Genomic DNA, 14,532 nt, shown 5'->3' on the forward strand with positions numbered 1-14,532 from the left:
CAGTTTTCAAGGTGACTTTTGCCACTTTCAAAGAATAAATGTTGTCAAAAGTAGGTCAATGAAGTGAAACAGAAAGTCAAAATTCACAGAACTATATTTTCGCTTTCTCTTGATACCTTGACACAAAAATACTTTCCCCCAATACCGTGCGAAAAGATGTATTTATTTCACTTTATGTGATTCTCCATGTATTCACGAGAATCAGGTGTCACGAGAAAGGAATAAAAAATAGTAGAAAATATCTCAAAAATATATCAACATTTAATTTTTTAAATGAAGTAAGAAAAACAGTCAAGGAATAACGCGTAGAAATTGCTAGAACGACCCGACCAGTAACGGTGTCTTGTAGCATTTTCCTTTCTTTTCCTTTCTTTACAGTCCCCCGCCTCATTCTGATCAGATTGGGCAAACTTTCGGGGGACTTGAACGAATGCAAGAAAATGAACATGAAGCGAGTTTTGATCAAAAACTGATGATTGAAAAATGACCAATAAAGGTACCTGAATATGAGAAGAGACACTTTTTTATTACTTTAAATTTAAAGGAATTTAACAAGTTCTTCTATTAACTGGACTTAATACCCCAATTTGGGTAGCACGTCTCGTTGACCATCTTTAAGAATTAAAGTGGCAGATCTATAATATTCAAATTAGCACCATAGTTACAGCAAATCGAGTTTTTGTCCTAATTACTGTAACAACAGAAAGTCAGTGACTCCCTACAGTTGAATCTTAAGATTAAGAGTCAACTCTGCCATGAGTCTTGATACTACAGTATCACATTCCTTGAAGATGGGATTACTGCCATAAGCTGTAATCTCATCCATAATTCCCTTAACGAAGAAACAATAAATAATAATCTCGGAAATTTTGGGAAATTCTGTGCAATCGTAATCATACATTTACCAACTAATATATTGTTCGTTATTTGAACGAACTTTATTTAGCAATCAAATAGTGCAAAAATAGTGGTTTTACGTTCAATTAAGTTTAAAGTCTGTCAATCACCAACTATTTAAGTACATTATAAGAAAAATGAACATGAGTATTGGTCAAATATCAAATGAAAGAAAGAGAGGAACAGAAGGGTAGTTATTGAGAATATAATGTTTTGCTGACATTTTAAATCGCAAATAACAGTACATGAACTAAGCCAATAAACAACAGGAACTTAAGAATTTATCAACTAGCAAGAAAAAAAGATTCATCACAGTTTCCAATACTATATCTGTTCATCAAAACATGGAATTATGACGAGATATTATTATAGAGTGATATTAAAAACAAGAATTGGATCTCACAATGTGTTTCAAGGAGATAAAAAAGGATATGTTTCTCTGAGCACCAGATTGTTTTTACATAATTCCCTGTGAAAACTTTTTTTTTTCCAACAGTTTCCATAAGTCAACAAATACATCGGACTGGCCATCATCCTCGGATATTAATTTTCAAACAGAATTGTCTTGTGTACTTACTTAATTAAGTTCTGCGGGTTAGTCTCCAGTTGCATTAATTCCCACTCTTCCGCAAAGCGAACGAAAGCGGACAGCAAAAATGGAAGGCAAAGCGTTACCCCAGAAGAAAGATAAATTAGGTTTATGTCTCATTAAGAATAACTCCGGGGGATGTGTCGGCGTTCGCACCGACCAAATGACGTGAAATTGGAGAGAAGAATGCACAACACAAATATGACTTGACAGCGTTTTCGTTCGGCTTCCGCGTGTGTTATTACGAGACATGTCTAAGCTGCTGTTTCTCCGTGGAATTCTTCGCAAAGAGACGAAATCTTATTTAAATTCTGTACTTCGTGCTCAGGAATGTTACTATGGTTGTATATAATTAAGCACTGAAATATTCTTTCATTAACGATTTACTTAATACCGTCTTTTCCTTCTTCTTTTCAGTAACCCTGAAGAAAGTACCGGAGGTCATATGCAACAGGACAATTTACTTGAATGCCGAATATTCCCAAGCTTCTCTAAATAGTCCGAATTTTCCCAACCCCTATCCTGACGATACTGAATGCCACTATGACATTTATGCGCCCAGAGGACAGAAAATTGATATTCAGTTTGTCGATTTTCACCTCGAAGATGGAGACAGGTAATAACCACTTGACTTCTTAAAGTAAGCTTTCAACAAATCGGATGAGGCCGTGATGATTATCGGGTTGTAATCTAATCAAATTGTGTCCCACAACATTTGTTACCTGGCTGTCAAATATCGTTATTTGAAGCAGTATGAGAAAAACCAGTGACAACAAAGAATTTCGTACCCTGTCAGTTGTTATTTGCGTAATTCTATATTTACTAATTCTCTCCGTATTTTAGCTAACAGAACTGAACAGCTGCAGTCTGTCAACTAAATCAGACTTAACAAGACAAAGAAGACAATGTGGAAACTTCAGAAAATAGCTAGCTATACAATACTGCCAGAGTGAATAATTTTCTCTCGTTCCTATTATATATCCAATTTTCCTTCCTTAATTCTTTAAGTCGTAAACATTAAAAGAATATGCTAAACAATTCAAATAACGACCAATATAGCGGAATTAAGCGCGCAGAGATTTATTCATCAGAGTTTCATTTCAGGCAATGCCTTTAATCGTTTTATATCTTTCCTAGTTCACGTCTTCACTCCAACTCTTTAGTCAATCGGGAAGCTTATTTCACTAATCAATGAAGGAGTTTGTGAGGTCAGTAATTGAAAATTATTTATTCCACGAAGAATTCAATCGAAAGTACTTATCTTAGCTGAATTACCTTTTATCGATTGACAACTAACCATTTATTGAATGAATTCATTTAGTCTTATTAGCTTACTCTACCAAAAACACTTGACTGCTCTAATATGCGATTAATATAAACTTCTCTTTACAGAGGGAGGAAGAGATTGCTAACGTAGAGTAGCTGTATAATCCCAAAGTACATATGTATTTCTTCTAATAAGAAATTCTTCATACGTTTCCTTTTACGGAAATGTTCAATCAACCATAATGTCAGTAGCGTTATGGCTGACCTACATTGGAACCGATGGTATACTTTAGTTGAAAGACAAGGGATTGAATCCTATCTAGAAAACAAGATATCTTCGTTAGAAAATTTTGACCGATGTTGAATTAGATGTCGCTATGAGGTATATGCAATGAGTTTATTCCAGGAAAGTTAAACGGAAGGAAGATGAGGATAAAAACCAGACAGAGAACGTACGCAGTGAGAGACATAGCAAATGCGATTAACCTTCGTGTCAGCATTGGGACTAACACATTAAGAGAAAGATTAAATGTTTCAACATAATGCCTCTCCTTCAAGAAAAGGGAACGTAAGAGTAAACAAAAAAGGATCTATACAGTCTTTCATTCATTTCTTCTTTTTTATCTCCCGCACTGTCCTCAAGAGCGCTATCATATAAAGGATAAAATGACTCATTGCCATTATTCTGAATAGAACTCATGACGGATATCGTTTTCGGCCAACCATCTGAATCATGTTGCAAGATTAGCGACGTCTCCATCAACAACTACATTTATCGAACGGATCTCGATCTCTAGAGAAAGGGAGAACTAATCGCCTTGATTTGTCACTACTGCTGTTCAACACAGCTCACATCAGCTAGCGGTAAACGCGTGACTAGGCAAACATTAATCTGTCATAAACAACAGTAACTCGCTAAAGAATTATTCCGGCTTAATGTATTAAAGACACAAAACAATAAAAAGAAATCTCAAAGTACTAAATACATCATATCCGTCTTAAGCAACGGTCCAGTAAGAAAGACAAACAACTCGCACCAAGTATAATTGATTTAAGCTCGGTTTCAGGTCGTTTGCGAAGAGTCTGTGAAGCCGATATGTCAGTGACGTGCGGCAAGGAAAGGAATTCCAGAATGGTCATCAATGAGTTCGATAAACAACATTCACTTTGCGCATTCTTCAACAGCTTTAATCCTCGGAATTGATCTTTTATCCCCTGGCGTATCTTCTAATTGGTACAAATTACATTACGTAACTCGGGGATGTTTCAGTGAATGTCATTTAGCATTCGAGATGTGATGCCGAATGGGGCAGCTTAAATTTATTAGGAAATTAAGTAAAGTGTGGCTTCCTCGCGATGTGCAAGAGTACATCTAGGTTCGCATTTAATGATGTCGCTGTTTAAGTGTACAACGAATCCTAGAAAGTCGATGAGTCTCAGATGGGGTTACTCCAATTGAATAATGAATGACCTTTAGAGTAATATTTTTCTGAACATGACGTTCATTTAGGGGAATAAAAAGACACATTTAGGAGGGGATGCATGTCTGGACTTTGCATTTCGTAACAAATACCTTAATACAGTATGATACTTGCTGAAGTATTATCATTTGTACTTCTGCTAATACCATTATGTATTAGCATTTCAAACTACTATCCAGAATACAAGTGCAACAGTTCAATATAAAAATATCAGAACTAAAAAAACTTGAAGTCAAAAGAAGAATTATGCAAGGACGTCCACTCTCTCCATGTCTTTTTAACATTTTCATCCAAGAATGCACGAAACAAGCAATGTTTCCAACAAAAGGAGTAAAAGTCAACAGCAGAATCGCACATACCATATATCAATGCCATAGCGAATACGTGCCTTTCATTGTTATTTCTGTTCAAATATTAAATTATATAAATTACCTATTACAACCTTTTTTTTTAGTTTATTCACGTATTTCTCCTGATGATGGGAAACAAGAATTTTCACGAAACTGTAGAGTAGTCAATAAATGATTCTATCCTATCTGGTTCTGTCATGCGGAATAATACCGAAAAAAAAACCATTTATACCATTTCCAATATAATCCGAATCATGAAATTTCTTTTCAAGCTACTTCAGGACTTCATCGTGCAGTGTGGTGGGCTCACACCGGAAGATCACCAAAGGCATCCGGTGTCATAATGGAATTCTAATCGAAGTTTGTTCAAGGTAAAGATGCTGCCCACTTTCACAACCAATCCGGCAAATGTGTTCAGATGCATTTCCGTCTCTAGTTCGACTGCGTAGCCTTATGACCAACTGCAGCACGCCTACGGGACATGACGATTCTGTCGATCCCGTTTGCCTGTTGAACCGATCAGCTATTTCCATCCACACACTTGACACTGACTCGATGTTCTCTCTCTCTCTCTCTCTTTATTATGCCATTCTCGGTATACCTGAAGCGCTACTGCATGTGAACATCCTAGCAATCAAAGGTTTCAAGATATTCTCTGTCTGGTTCTTCTCCCTTTTTTGAAGTCTGATGGCACGACTGTTTTGTCCATTATACTTACTCCGGAGGTAATCTGCTGCGCATTTGTAGCTGGTATCTGTGTCGTAACCAAACGTTGCAGGTTGATTCCATTCAGAATAGGGAGATGCCTAATATTTAAGCTACTTACTAAGTAGTAATATTAGTGTATCTCGGTTCAACATTTTATATAACAGCGCCAACTGTATTTTGTTATTCCAAATTAACTATTTGTTCAGAAAAGAACAGCGTTGTGAAATATGAACTGATCAAATATTTTCGAATGTGAAATGCAAAGAAAGTATAGAAACCTTTTCATAAAGCAAACATGCTGTGTGTGAAATTACCAATTTTTCATACGATGAATATATGTCTATGCTTTCAATTCTGTGAACTGTTGGAGCTTTTTTTCCCTGCGAATAACTAAATTTTAGCAATTTATATATTAATAATTGTATCCCGCCTTACTTATCTTTCGATGCATTATAATTATCTCTTCTCTATATATCAGAAAATGTTTTCATTATCTGCTTGAGACGGATATGATATCATGCTTTCGTGTTTCCATGACAACAGGTTCTCCTAAAGTGTATCTGGTACAAGTAATCAGTGCATGTTTATGTTTCCTTTATCCTTAAACGGATATCGTCAACATTTAATTACTTATTGAAGGAAATAACACGGGAACGAATTATGAAAGAGAGCAAGATACGGGGATATGCACTGGTCTCGTTAAAAATAACAGGACTTAAAAGAAAAACATCGACGTGTTTCGCTGTCAATTATCTTACAGTATCCTCAGGCTATAAAACAGCATCAGGATAAAAAAACACATCCTGATGAAAGAAAGTGTAAAATAAACTCTGGAGACTTACAGAAATCAATTGCTAAAAAAATTAGCGATAAGAGCAAACTCATACACGCGACATGCTTAACACATTGGTCATCTGAAGTTCATTGTTTCACATGGCGTGAAAGTAATTGTTATTGCGTAGAAATGATCTAATGTACTTCACAAATGGATGAGAGACTCCAATGATGTGCAAATGAGGCTGCCTTTGTTCTTGTTTACTGTCATGAAATCATGCAAATAATTTCGTTACACTCCATGAAAAGGCAAGACAGTAGGTTATCTTCGCCATAATGATTCTAAACGGATGATCAATATATTTTAATGATGTTCCGTGAAGACTTGGGTGGGGAGCTTCCCTTATCTTTAGATTCGTGAGCGATGTCGCTACGATGTTCAACTTCGCGATGTATAGCTTCTATACTACAAGAAAGAGAGAGATAAGTTAGCATCGGAATCTAGTTGAAACCAGTTCAGATACTTCCACGCTTCTTATGATCTCTAAAACATCTCCCTGTTCCTGTGGCAAGGCTTTCAAGTTTTTTTGACTAGAAGACACAAAATTCGGGAGGGTGGACATCGTAGCGACGTCACTCACAAACACATAGATAAGGCTTACTACTCATATCTTCAGGGAACATTATGAAATGGATTGCTCATTGGCTTCCATGCTTCTTCGCGAAGCCTAACCTTCTGTCTCGCCTTTTCAAGTGGGTTTAGTGAAGATGAAACATCGCATGGCAGTATAGACAAGAACCAGGGTCTCATTCCGCATGACATTTAGAAGTCACTTATCCATTCATGCGGCACACCAATCTGTTCTTCGCTAACAATCATCCACGAACCATACGAAACAATGGACTGCATATGGAAAAATTTAGGCACGCATGCCTATATGATTTTACATCTCCCATTTATGGATTTTTTTAATAATTGGTTTATTTTACACGTGGTTTCTAGTGATTTGTCCTGAACACGCTGTCGAAAATGAGCATTATATATTCACTAAACTATAATTAAAATTAAGTTTCCATTTTTATATTTTAATTACTTTTTAGCTAACTTTTTTTGCCTTGTTTAAGTTTGTTTCTTTCTAAATTGTCTATCTCTTCCACTGAAACCGGTTTTAAAACATTTCCATCTTAAAAAAAAAAAAACATCCACATTAGATAAGAACGTGATTATCGTGATTTGAATTTTTTTTCCCTAACAAAACTTCGGAAGTAGAAATGAAATAAGAAAAATGGACGGTATCTTGAAAGCACAACATTCTGCTAAATGATTAGTTTTTCCCCTCCCCTCGTTTCCTCTCTCTCTCTCTCTCTCTCTCTCTCTCTCTCTCTCCCTCTACATTACACGCACGTGTCACAGTTATTTTTAGTGGAAGCAATCTCAACAGTTAAATACACTTTCAGTGCGTATCGATTTTAAGAAAAAGAAACATTTGGATATTGCACTCTTTTAGGTTGCAAGCTGCCAAATGATATTCGCGATGTATATTTAGATACGCACTATCACTAGTGGGTAATGGCCTGTGTTTGGTACTTGACGTGCATAACGCTTAGGCTCTGATAATTAGTCATGGCGATATCAGTGCGAGGCATTGTTGCCGCAGTACTTGTCTCCTTGGTAACTTGGTGCTAATGGCATCTTGCACGCCTTTACCGCGAGCTATGACCATTATCTATAAAGCGTATTGGTTCGCCTGTGCTGTGTGCAGACATCATAAAATCATTTTCTATTCTCGCGTCAATTACTTTCTATTTTTTCTCTTTTGTACTAATATACATTTCAGTCATTTCTTGTAAGGCTTGCACGTTTTGATATTAAAAACTTTTTTCTTTTTTTTTTACGACACATTTCTGTAAAGTAATTGCTACAACTTGTTTTATTTAGATGGCGTGACGTTTTACACTCACTCAACGGAACTTTATCCCATAACTTGGTTAAAAGTCACTTGCTATTCATTTAGAATATGAAAATACTTGTTCAACGAATTGCGTGAATTCGAAACAGTCCATATTCTACTTAACAAAATCCGTAGTCATGAAATAACAAAACACACCTGCTTGGAATGAGGGAGGGAGGGAGGGAGAGAGAGAGAGAGAGAGAGAGAGAGAGAGAGAGAGAAAAGCTTTCGCAAACAGTTAGAATAAAAACATCTCGTATCTTGGCCATCTGCGTATTTTTAAATTGCGTCAGACGGATAAATCAGCAAATGCACAATCGTATAATATACATCTCATTATCTTTGTCAGTCCAGACATTCCGAACGAGACTGTAATTAGTCTCCCTATAATTCCTGAAACCACACTTGTTCATGATTTTTTTACAATATATTCGTATAACAATCGCATCCGTAAAAAGTTACAAAACCTCTAATATATGAATACCACGGGTGAATTTAAGATTACATAATCCACGAATTCTGCTCTGCTGACCGAACTTTCTTCAAGTGCCATATCGATCCACGCCTGGAATAACTTAGGGGAAAAAAAGTGTCTCAGCGATTGGTCAGAATTAAGGCTAGAAACAATTTGCGTGTTTATTCGGCCTGTTCGGAGATGACACTCCCAAGTTTTCCAGAAAGGAAAATCCTACCAACTCCGCATGACACTGGCTAACTCACTTTCAGCAAACTCTCATAAGGTTCTTCGCATCCTAGACGGAATTCATTCCCAAGTCTTTCAGTCAAAGGAAAAAAATGACTGTCCTTAGCAAAGCTCCGATAAGCAAGGAGACGGTGGTCCTACAGACCCGGCAATAAATGAAAATCATCTACCATCAATAATGATCTTAATCCGAAGACACGTTTTTCGTATGGTCCGCTTTTAATGAGTTTCATCATCACTAGCAACTTCTTATCTTTCACTTTTAACTGCTTTATTCCTTTTACTGATTCCCAACTTTTTTTTCCATTCCACTCCCCCTTTTAGCTTTTCTCATCCATTGCACTCAGACTATTTCAGAATATTCAATTTCAGTTTCAAGTTATGAGAGGTAGCGAAAGCTCCCAAGATACCTCATCGGAGCTTCACCGTTCATTGATCAGCCCTCTCTGTTTACTATCATACATTGTGTTAATTTAGACCATCTTATGTTATTATATCTTGTCTAGAGTTTGATGTACTCTACCCATATCCACTTTGATTGCATAAAGTGGATTCTGGTAGGTTACTCCAAAGTATATGCAGTATAGCTTTGGAGCTATATTAAACAATTTACGGCTATTATGGCAATTTTATTTTATTTCCTTGTATCAATGGCACTTTATGGAATTCCAATACCAGATATTCCAGAAGTCTTACTCTCATATAATAAAATGTATACTGATTAATTTTTTTAATTGTAAATCCGTATTATCCTCAGCAGCGAGTGGTAAGGGCATAACTTGTAAAAGATAAAATATTTCTCTCTCTCACACACACACACACGCGCACGCACACACTGAGAGAGATAATGTAGACTGGAATAGTAAGATCAATACTACACCGTACTCTCTCGTCTAATCACACTTGTCCTATGTTATTCAGATAAGCTATTCGTCCGATAGTAAATTTCATAATTAAAAACGACTGCACATATGCAAGATAGATTTTACAGTATGAAATATCAATTACCGTACTGTTTTAGAAGCAAATTAATGACACCTCTCTGTATTTTATTTATTTAAAAAACTAGAGTAAAAACAAATGTAAATTATTTCACAAGCAGCAAATATTCTTGTATTCTAGTACAATCGCTCATTTTATAGGAGATAATGAAGTCTATTAAATGTAATTCATTTAAATCAGAGATCTTTGAACCGCTTGTTCTATTTCCATGCTAGATGGACAACTAATTAAATTTGTTTCTTCAAGGATCTATTCTTGCAGTATTTACTTTGATAATGGCTTAAGATATCTGCATATATTGATGCCTTTCATCAAGCAAAGACTTTTTTGTGAAGAATGGGGAAGAAAATAATCAAAGCAAACTAGGACTTAATTACATTTGATGATGGCTTTCTACTAAGCAACTGAAACGGTTTGGGGATTTTACCTACTTCAGTGAACAGAGGGCAACAAGCTTAGAGAACTAACGAACGACATCTTCGTCATTCTGCCTTCTTTCCTTTGCGAGAAGAGGAAATCGATAAAAGCTTGATTAGTTTTCTTCCGTCGATTGCTAAAAAAGAAAACATTATCCCGCGTGCTTTCTTGCTTAATCTGTCATTAAGGGTCTTGCTGTTGGAAATCTCTATGATGGTATATAAGCCGAATTATCAAATGTTTTGTCTAGAATTTTGCGCAATTACCAAGTTTTGCATATACTTGGATAACAAAAAAAAATTTATAGTATCCACAACGCTCAAGTAGCATTTAACGATGTATTTATTTTAACAACTGATTCCTCGATATATAATTACAAATGGTACAAAGAAGTGTACACTAGTTTTCATACGTATCGTTAGAAAATGACATCAACTAATATTAAATGAGCTTTATTTACTTTTGGATTGTTTCTCAGAGTGTAAATAACGCTATGTTAATCATTTGTGTAGATTTAAGGTTATGAGACAAAGTTCTTGTTTCTGTGAAGAATTAAGAACAAATAACAACTTCAAATGACAATGAAATTTTCAAAAGAATAACAGATGACTCAACTAGAAAGCAGCACATTTATCCTTAGTCAAATTATGATTTTATCGAAAATTTGCATTATGTTATGGTTACGATGAATATTATTGTAAAAAGCGTTTTAAGCGTTACGATGAATATTATTGTAAAAAGCATTGTAGTTAGTATAACACGAGCCATTTCAATGGATTCAAACGCCTTTTAGAGGAACATCTGAAAGGCGTTTGAACCCAGGTCTTGAAGCGAAGGCATAGTAGATGATATGATACAGTCACAGAATTTTTGCCTCCGAAAAACAGACAACCCGAAGAATATACATAACTGCAAGCACAAGCACAGTAGACATTGAGAATAAACGCATTAAGGGGACGATGAAGTTTAAAGTTAAATTTAGAAAATAAAACACATCACAAAGTAATACGAATTCTTGACAATAGAATCTAATTTTGAGGGTGGAGGAAGGAGGAAAGCTTTTCACCAAATGTGCAAGTGAGGGTTCCGTAAACACATATCTCCTTGATGAAGAAGTTTGATTTGATTCACGGCAAAAGCAACTAATGATTGTTCGCGTGTTCTCAGATTCATTTGTCTGCGCAGGATGGAAATCTCTGTCACCTATCTATGGGACAGGCAAACTCATTCAGATGAAAAACCCTTATAACAGTTAACAGCATCCCTAGATGAAATTTGACCCAGGTCTTTTCCAGTGTGAGAAGGAAGTTTCAAGCGTAGCGTTGTAACTGAAATGGTGTAAATTCGTCAAGAAGAGAGAGAGGTACAGAACCGACTGCTTATTGACGCCTTTTCTTGTGCTGATATAGCACAATCTAAATCCATCCATCGTTGTTTTTTGTCATTTTCCCCCTTTTACCAACTGCACATCTTATTTAGGAGCATTGCAGGGAGCTCTCACTGCCCATGAGAGCTCTCTACAATGGAGCTAAAATTCAAGGTGAAATATTTTAAGCACTCCACAGATAAATGTTTAACAAAAAAATATAACTTCTGTTTAGGTCACAAAATAAAGAAAAATTAAGAATTTCTGTTTATTTTGTTTTACTTTTTTTTTCATGCTAATCCGCTGCTCCTCCCTCCCTCTATCTTTCAAAATACTTGATAGTTCAAATAATTCACTTACACTAACTTCAATACTTGTGTCTCAGATCTCGCAAACTCTGAAAATTATGGGTTCTAATTTATATGTGCACTTTTAATTGTGGGAGCATTCTAAAAGTGAACAGTTTGTAGCCCATTCTTATGTCTACAAAGGGTACACTCTTTGAGAGATTACAAACAGACGAAGAACGAAATCTTAGCACCAGGTATAAAGTTGATAAAACAGTAGCTTAAGACCAAAACTACCATAACTACAAGGAAGGTCTCTTTATTTGACGTTGGTCCTTGTGTTACCGACATATTGCCCTTTTGGGTCAAGAGATATGCATTAAGGTCAGCAAAACCAGAAAAATCCATGGTTCATGACTCAACCATTTATTCCAATGTGCAGAATAAAAAGGTATCATTTAGATATAAACAGTTTTTGTGTCTATTTGAAAATGCGGCTATAAGTTTTGACAGTCGCATTCTCAGCTGTTTTGAACTAGCAATAAATGCACGCATCCATTTGTTTCGAATACCATTATTCCAGTAGCACATTGCATTCTAAATAACATTGGTTTATATCTTTTCAGCATCTTATTTCAGTTCGTTTAGAGAATCCTGACCCATTGGTAAATGTAGTTCATCTAGTATAGCACATTTGGTTGACAGAAGAAACTCCACCCCCCTCCCCTCTCTGTCTTCTCATGAATACAAATTCCGCTTAGATCAAGAAAAAAGATGATATAACTTGAGACATCAAAATCTGGTGTCGAGACGTGTCGTATTGGAAATCCAGTAAACTTTAGTATGGCTTTCCTTAGATCTCACCCAGCGGAGGAATGCATAGATGATTCAGCTTTTTTTTTCTTCTTCTTTGGTTTTATTTCAAGAAAAGAGCAGGCCCATTTTAAAAGGATGCTCTTTTATGTATTAGAACGACAGGATGTCTGTTGTGTGCCTTAAAAATATCGTAGATAAAAAAAAAAACAGGTTAATAAAAATCCGTATTCTTAAGTTAGTGTTGTTAACAATGTGTATTTGTAGGATAAAAATTCTACAAGTCTGCCCGTTATTAATCGAAATGAGAGACACTTAAACAAAAGTAGAACACAAATAAACGTGTATGGAGAAATAAGTTGCACGATATTCCAAATAATTACAGTGAACTGAAAATTCCATTGATTTGCTGTCGCATTATATGGGGAATGAAATGAGATATTTTCTTACGACCGAAGGAAGGATTAAACGAATGATTTCAGTCTGTGTATTAATTAAGAGAACAGTGTGTTTGCTTTTATATCTTTGGTTTATAAGCTGAGAAACGCAAATTATATGCCTTGATGAAAATTTTGTAAGTAAACTTAATTGATTTATATAATAATAATACTAGTCATCTTTCGAGACCATCAATTATACGAATAAGATCAATTAATTTGTTAAAATAATCCTAATTATATAAATTATATACATGCAGATTTGAAAATTGAACGTATTCTATGTTTCGAAACATTCATCAAATAATAGTACTTTGATCTAAATTCAGCGCTAATGACTTTTTCATATAAACTTGGGTTGGTCCTAAGTGTCGGAATGACTTAAAAATAAACTCATTAGGTCCATTTTGAATAACCGAGCCATTTATTACGTGCGAGAATTGAAATCATTTGCACTTCTAATAATCGTGATACCTAATGCAGATCACCACGAAATTATCGAAGGGATAATATGACGGTAACTAACAACCCGCCATTTAAAAGAAAGCTCATGCCGAATTTAGATCTCGGATATATATATATATATTTTTAAACCTAGTGTATAACATACTTTTCGCAGACGGTACGTTTCAGGCCTATGTATCCTCTAAGAAATAAGCTTAAAACAACCCACTGGCCTGCTGAAGCACGAGCAACAATTATCCAACATGCTTGGATAGTCCAACTTCAGACTCGCTGAACCTCTTTCTATTCCTCCTTCACTCTAGCTGCCTCTGGTCTATGGAACAACCTGCCTCACAAGATGTTCTCGACTACAACTCCACCTCTTCAATTAAAAAATAACAAAATTCAATAAACAAATAAAATAAAAAATATCGACCTATGTACAATACGTATTCATAATTTGGAAGATAAATCTTGGATAAAAATAAATAAGACCTGAAGAAAAATGCAACGCAAGTTTCAAGTGATGCTGTTTTTAAGTATCGGCAGTTTGGGGTGTCCACTTTGGCCAGCTGAGGAGAGAGATATCTCCTGAGAAATATACTTATATTTCTCAGTTTCTCTTATATTTCTCTCTTATAGTGCGGCTGACAAAATATCTCGCAAAAATGACGTTTTACATTGGCATTGCCAGGATTTTCTATACACTTACTGTATAGAAAACATAACCAATTCAGTTTTACTGCCTGCTCAAATACTTCTAGTTCACCACATGTTCGCGAGATGGCGATGCCTATGCCTCAGTCACATTCCTTAGTGAAGGCTAAAAATGGACATTTGTTTACATCCTGTACATTTGTAATGTGGTTTTGGCCTTACGCTTGAAAATTTTACGATTTTGTGCCTTATATCAATGTACAGTACAATACGCATCGTGTTTTGGAACATGTCACAACGATCAAAATAAAAATAAAATAAAATAAAATAAATGCGTAATATACATATACGTAGTTCCGACTCCCTTTATTTCTTGTTTGCACGCAGAA

At 35.6% G+C, this 14,532-nt stretch overlaps 1 protein-coding gene across 1 annotated transcript in view; it reads left to right on the top strand.

Moving 5' to 3' along the window:
- LOC150100904 (uncharacterized) overlaps positions 1 to 14,532 on the top strand; it is a 243,714-nt gene that overhangs the window by 167,555 nt on the left and 61,627 nt on the right. Inside the window, exon 7 of the mRNA XM_090401933.1 lies at positions 1,904 to 2,102. Coding sequence (XP_090258059.1) covers positions 1,904 to 2,102 — 199 coding nt within the window. The remainder of the gene's footprint in view (positions 1 to 1,903; positions 2,103 to 14,532) is intronic.

This window comes from Typopeltis vanoorti, chromosome 12, assembly GCF_054136105.1.
Source record: "Typopeltis vanoorti isolate ZY-2024b chromosome 12, IOZ_Tvanoo_1.0, whole genome shotgun sequence".
In the NCBI taxonomy this organism is placed as follows: domain Eukaryota; kingdom Metazoa; phylum Arthropoda; class Arachnida; order Uropygi; family Thelyphonidae; genus Typopeltis; species Typopeltis vanoorti.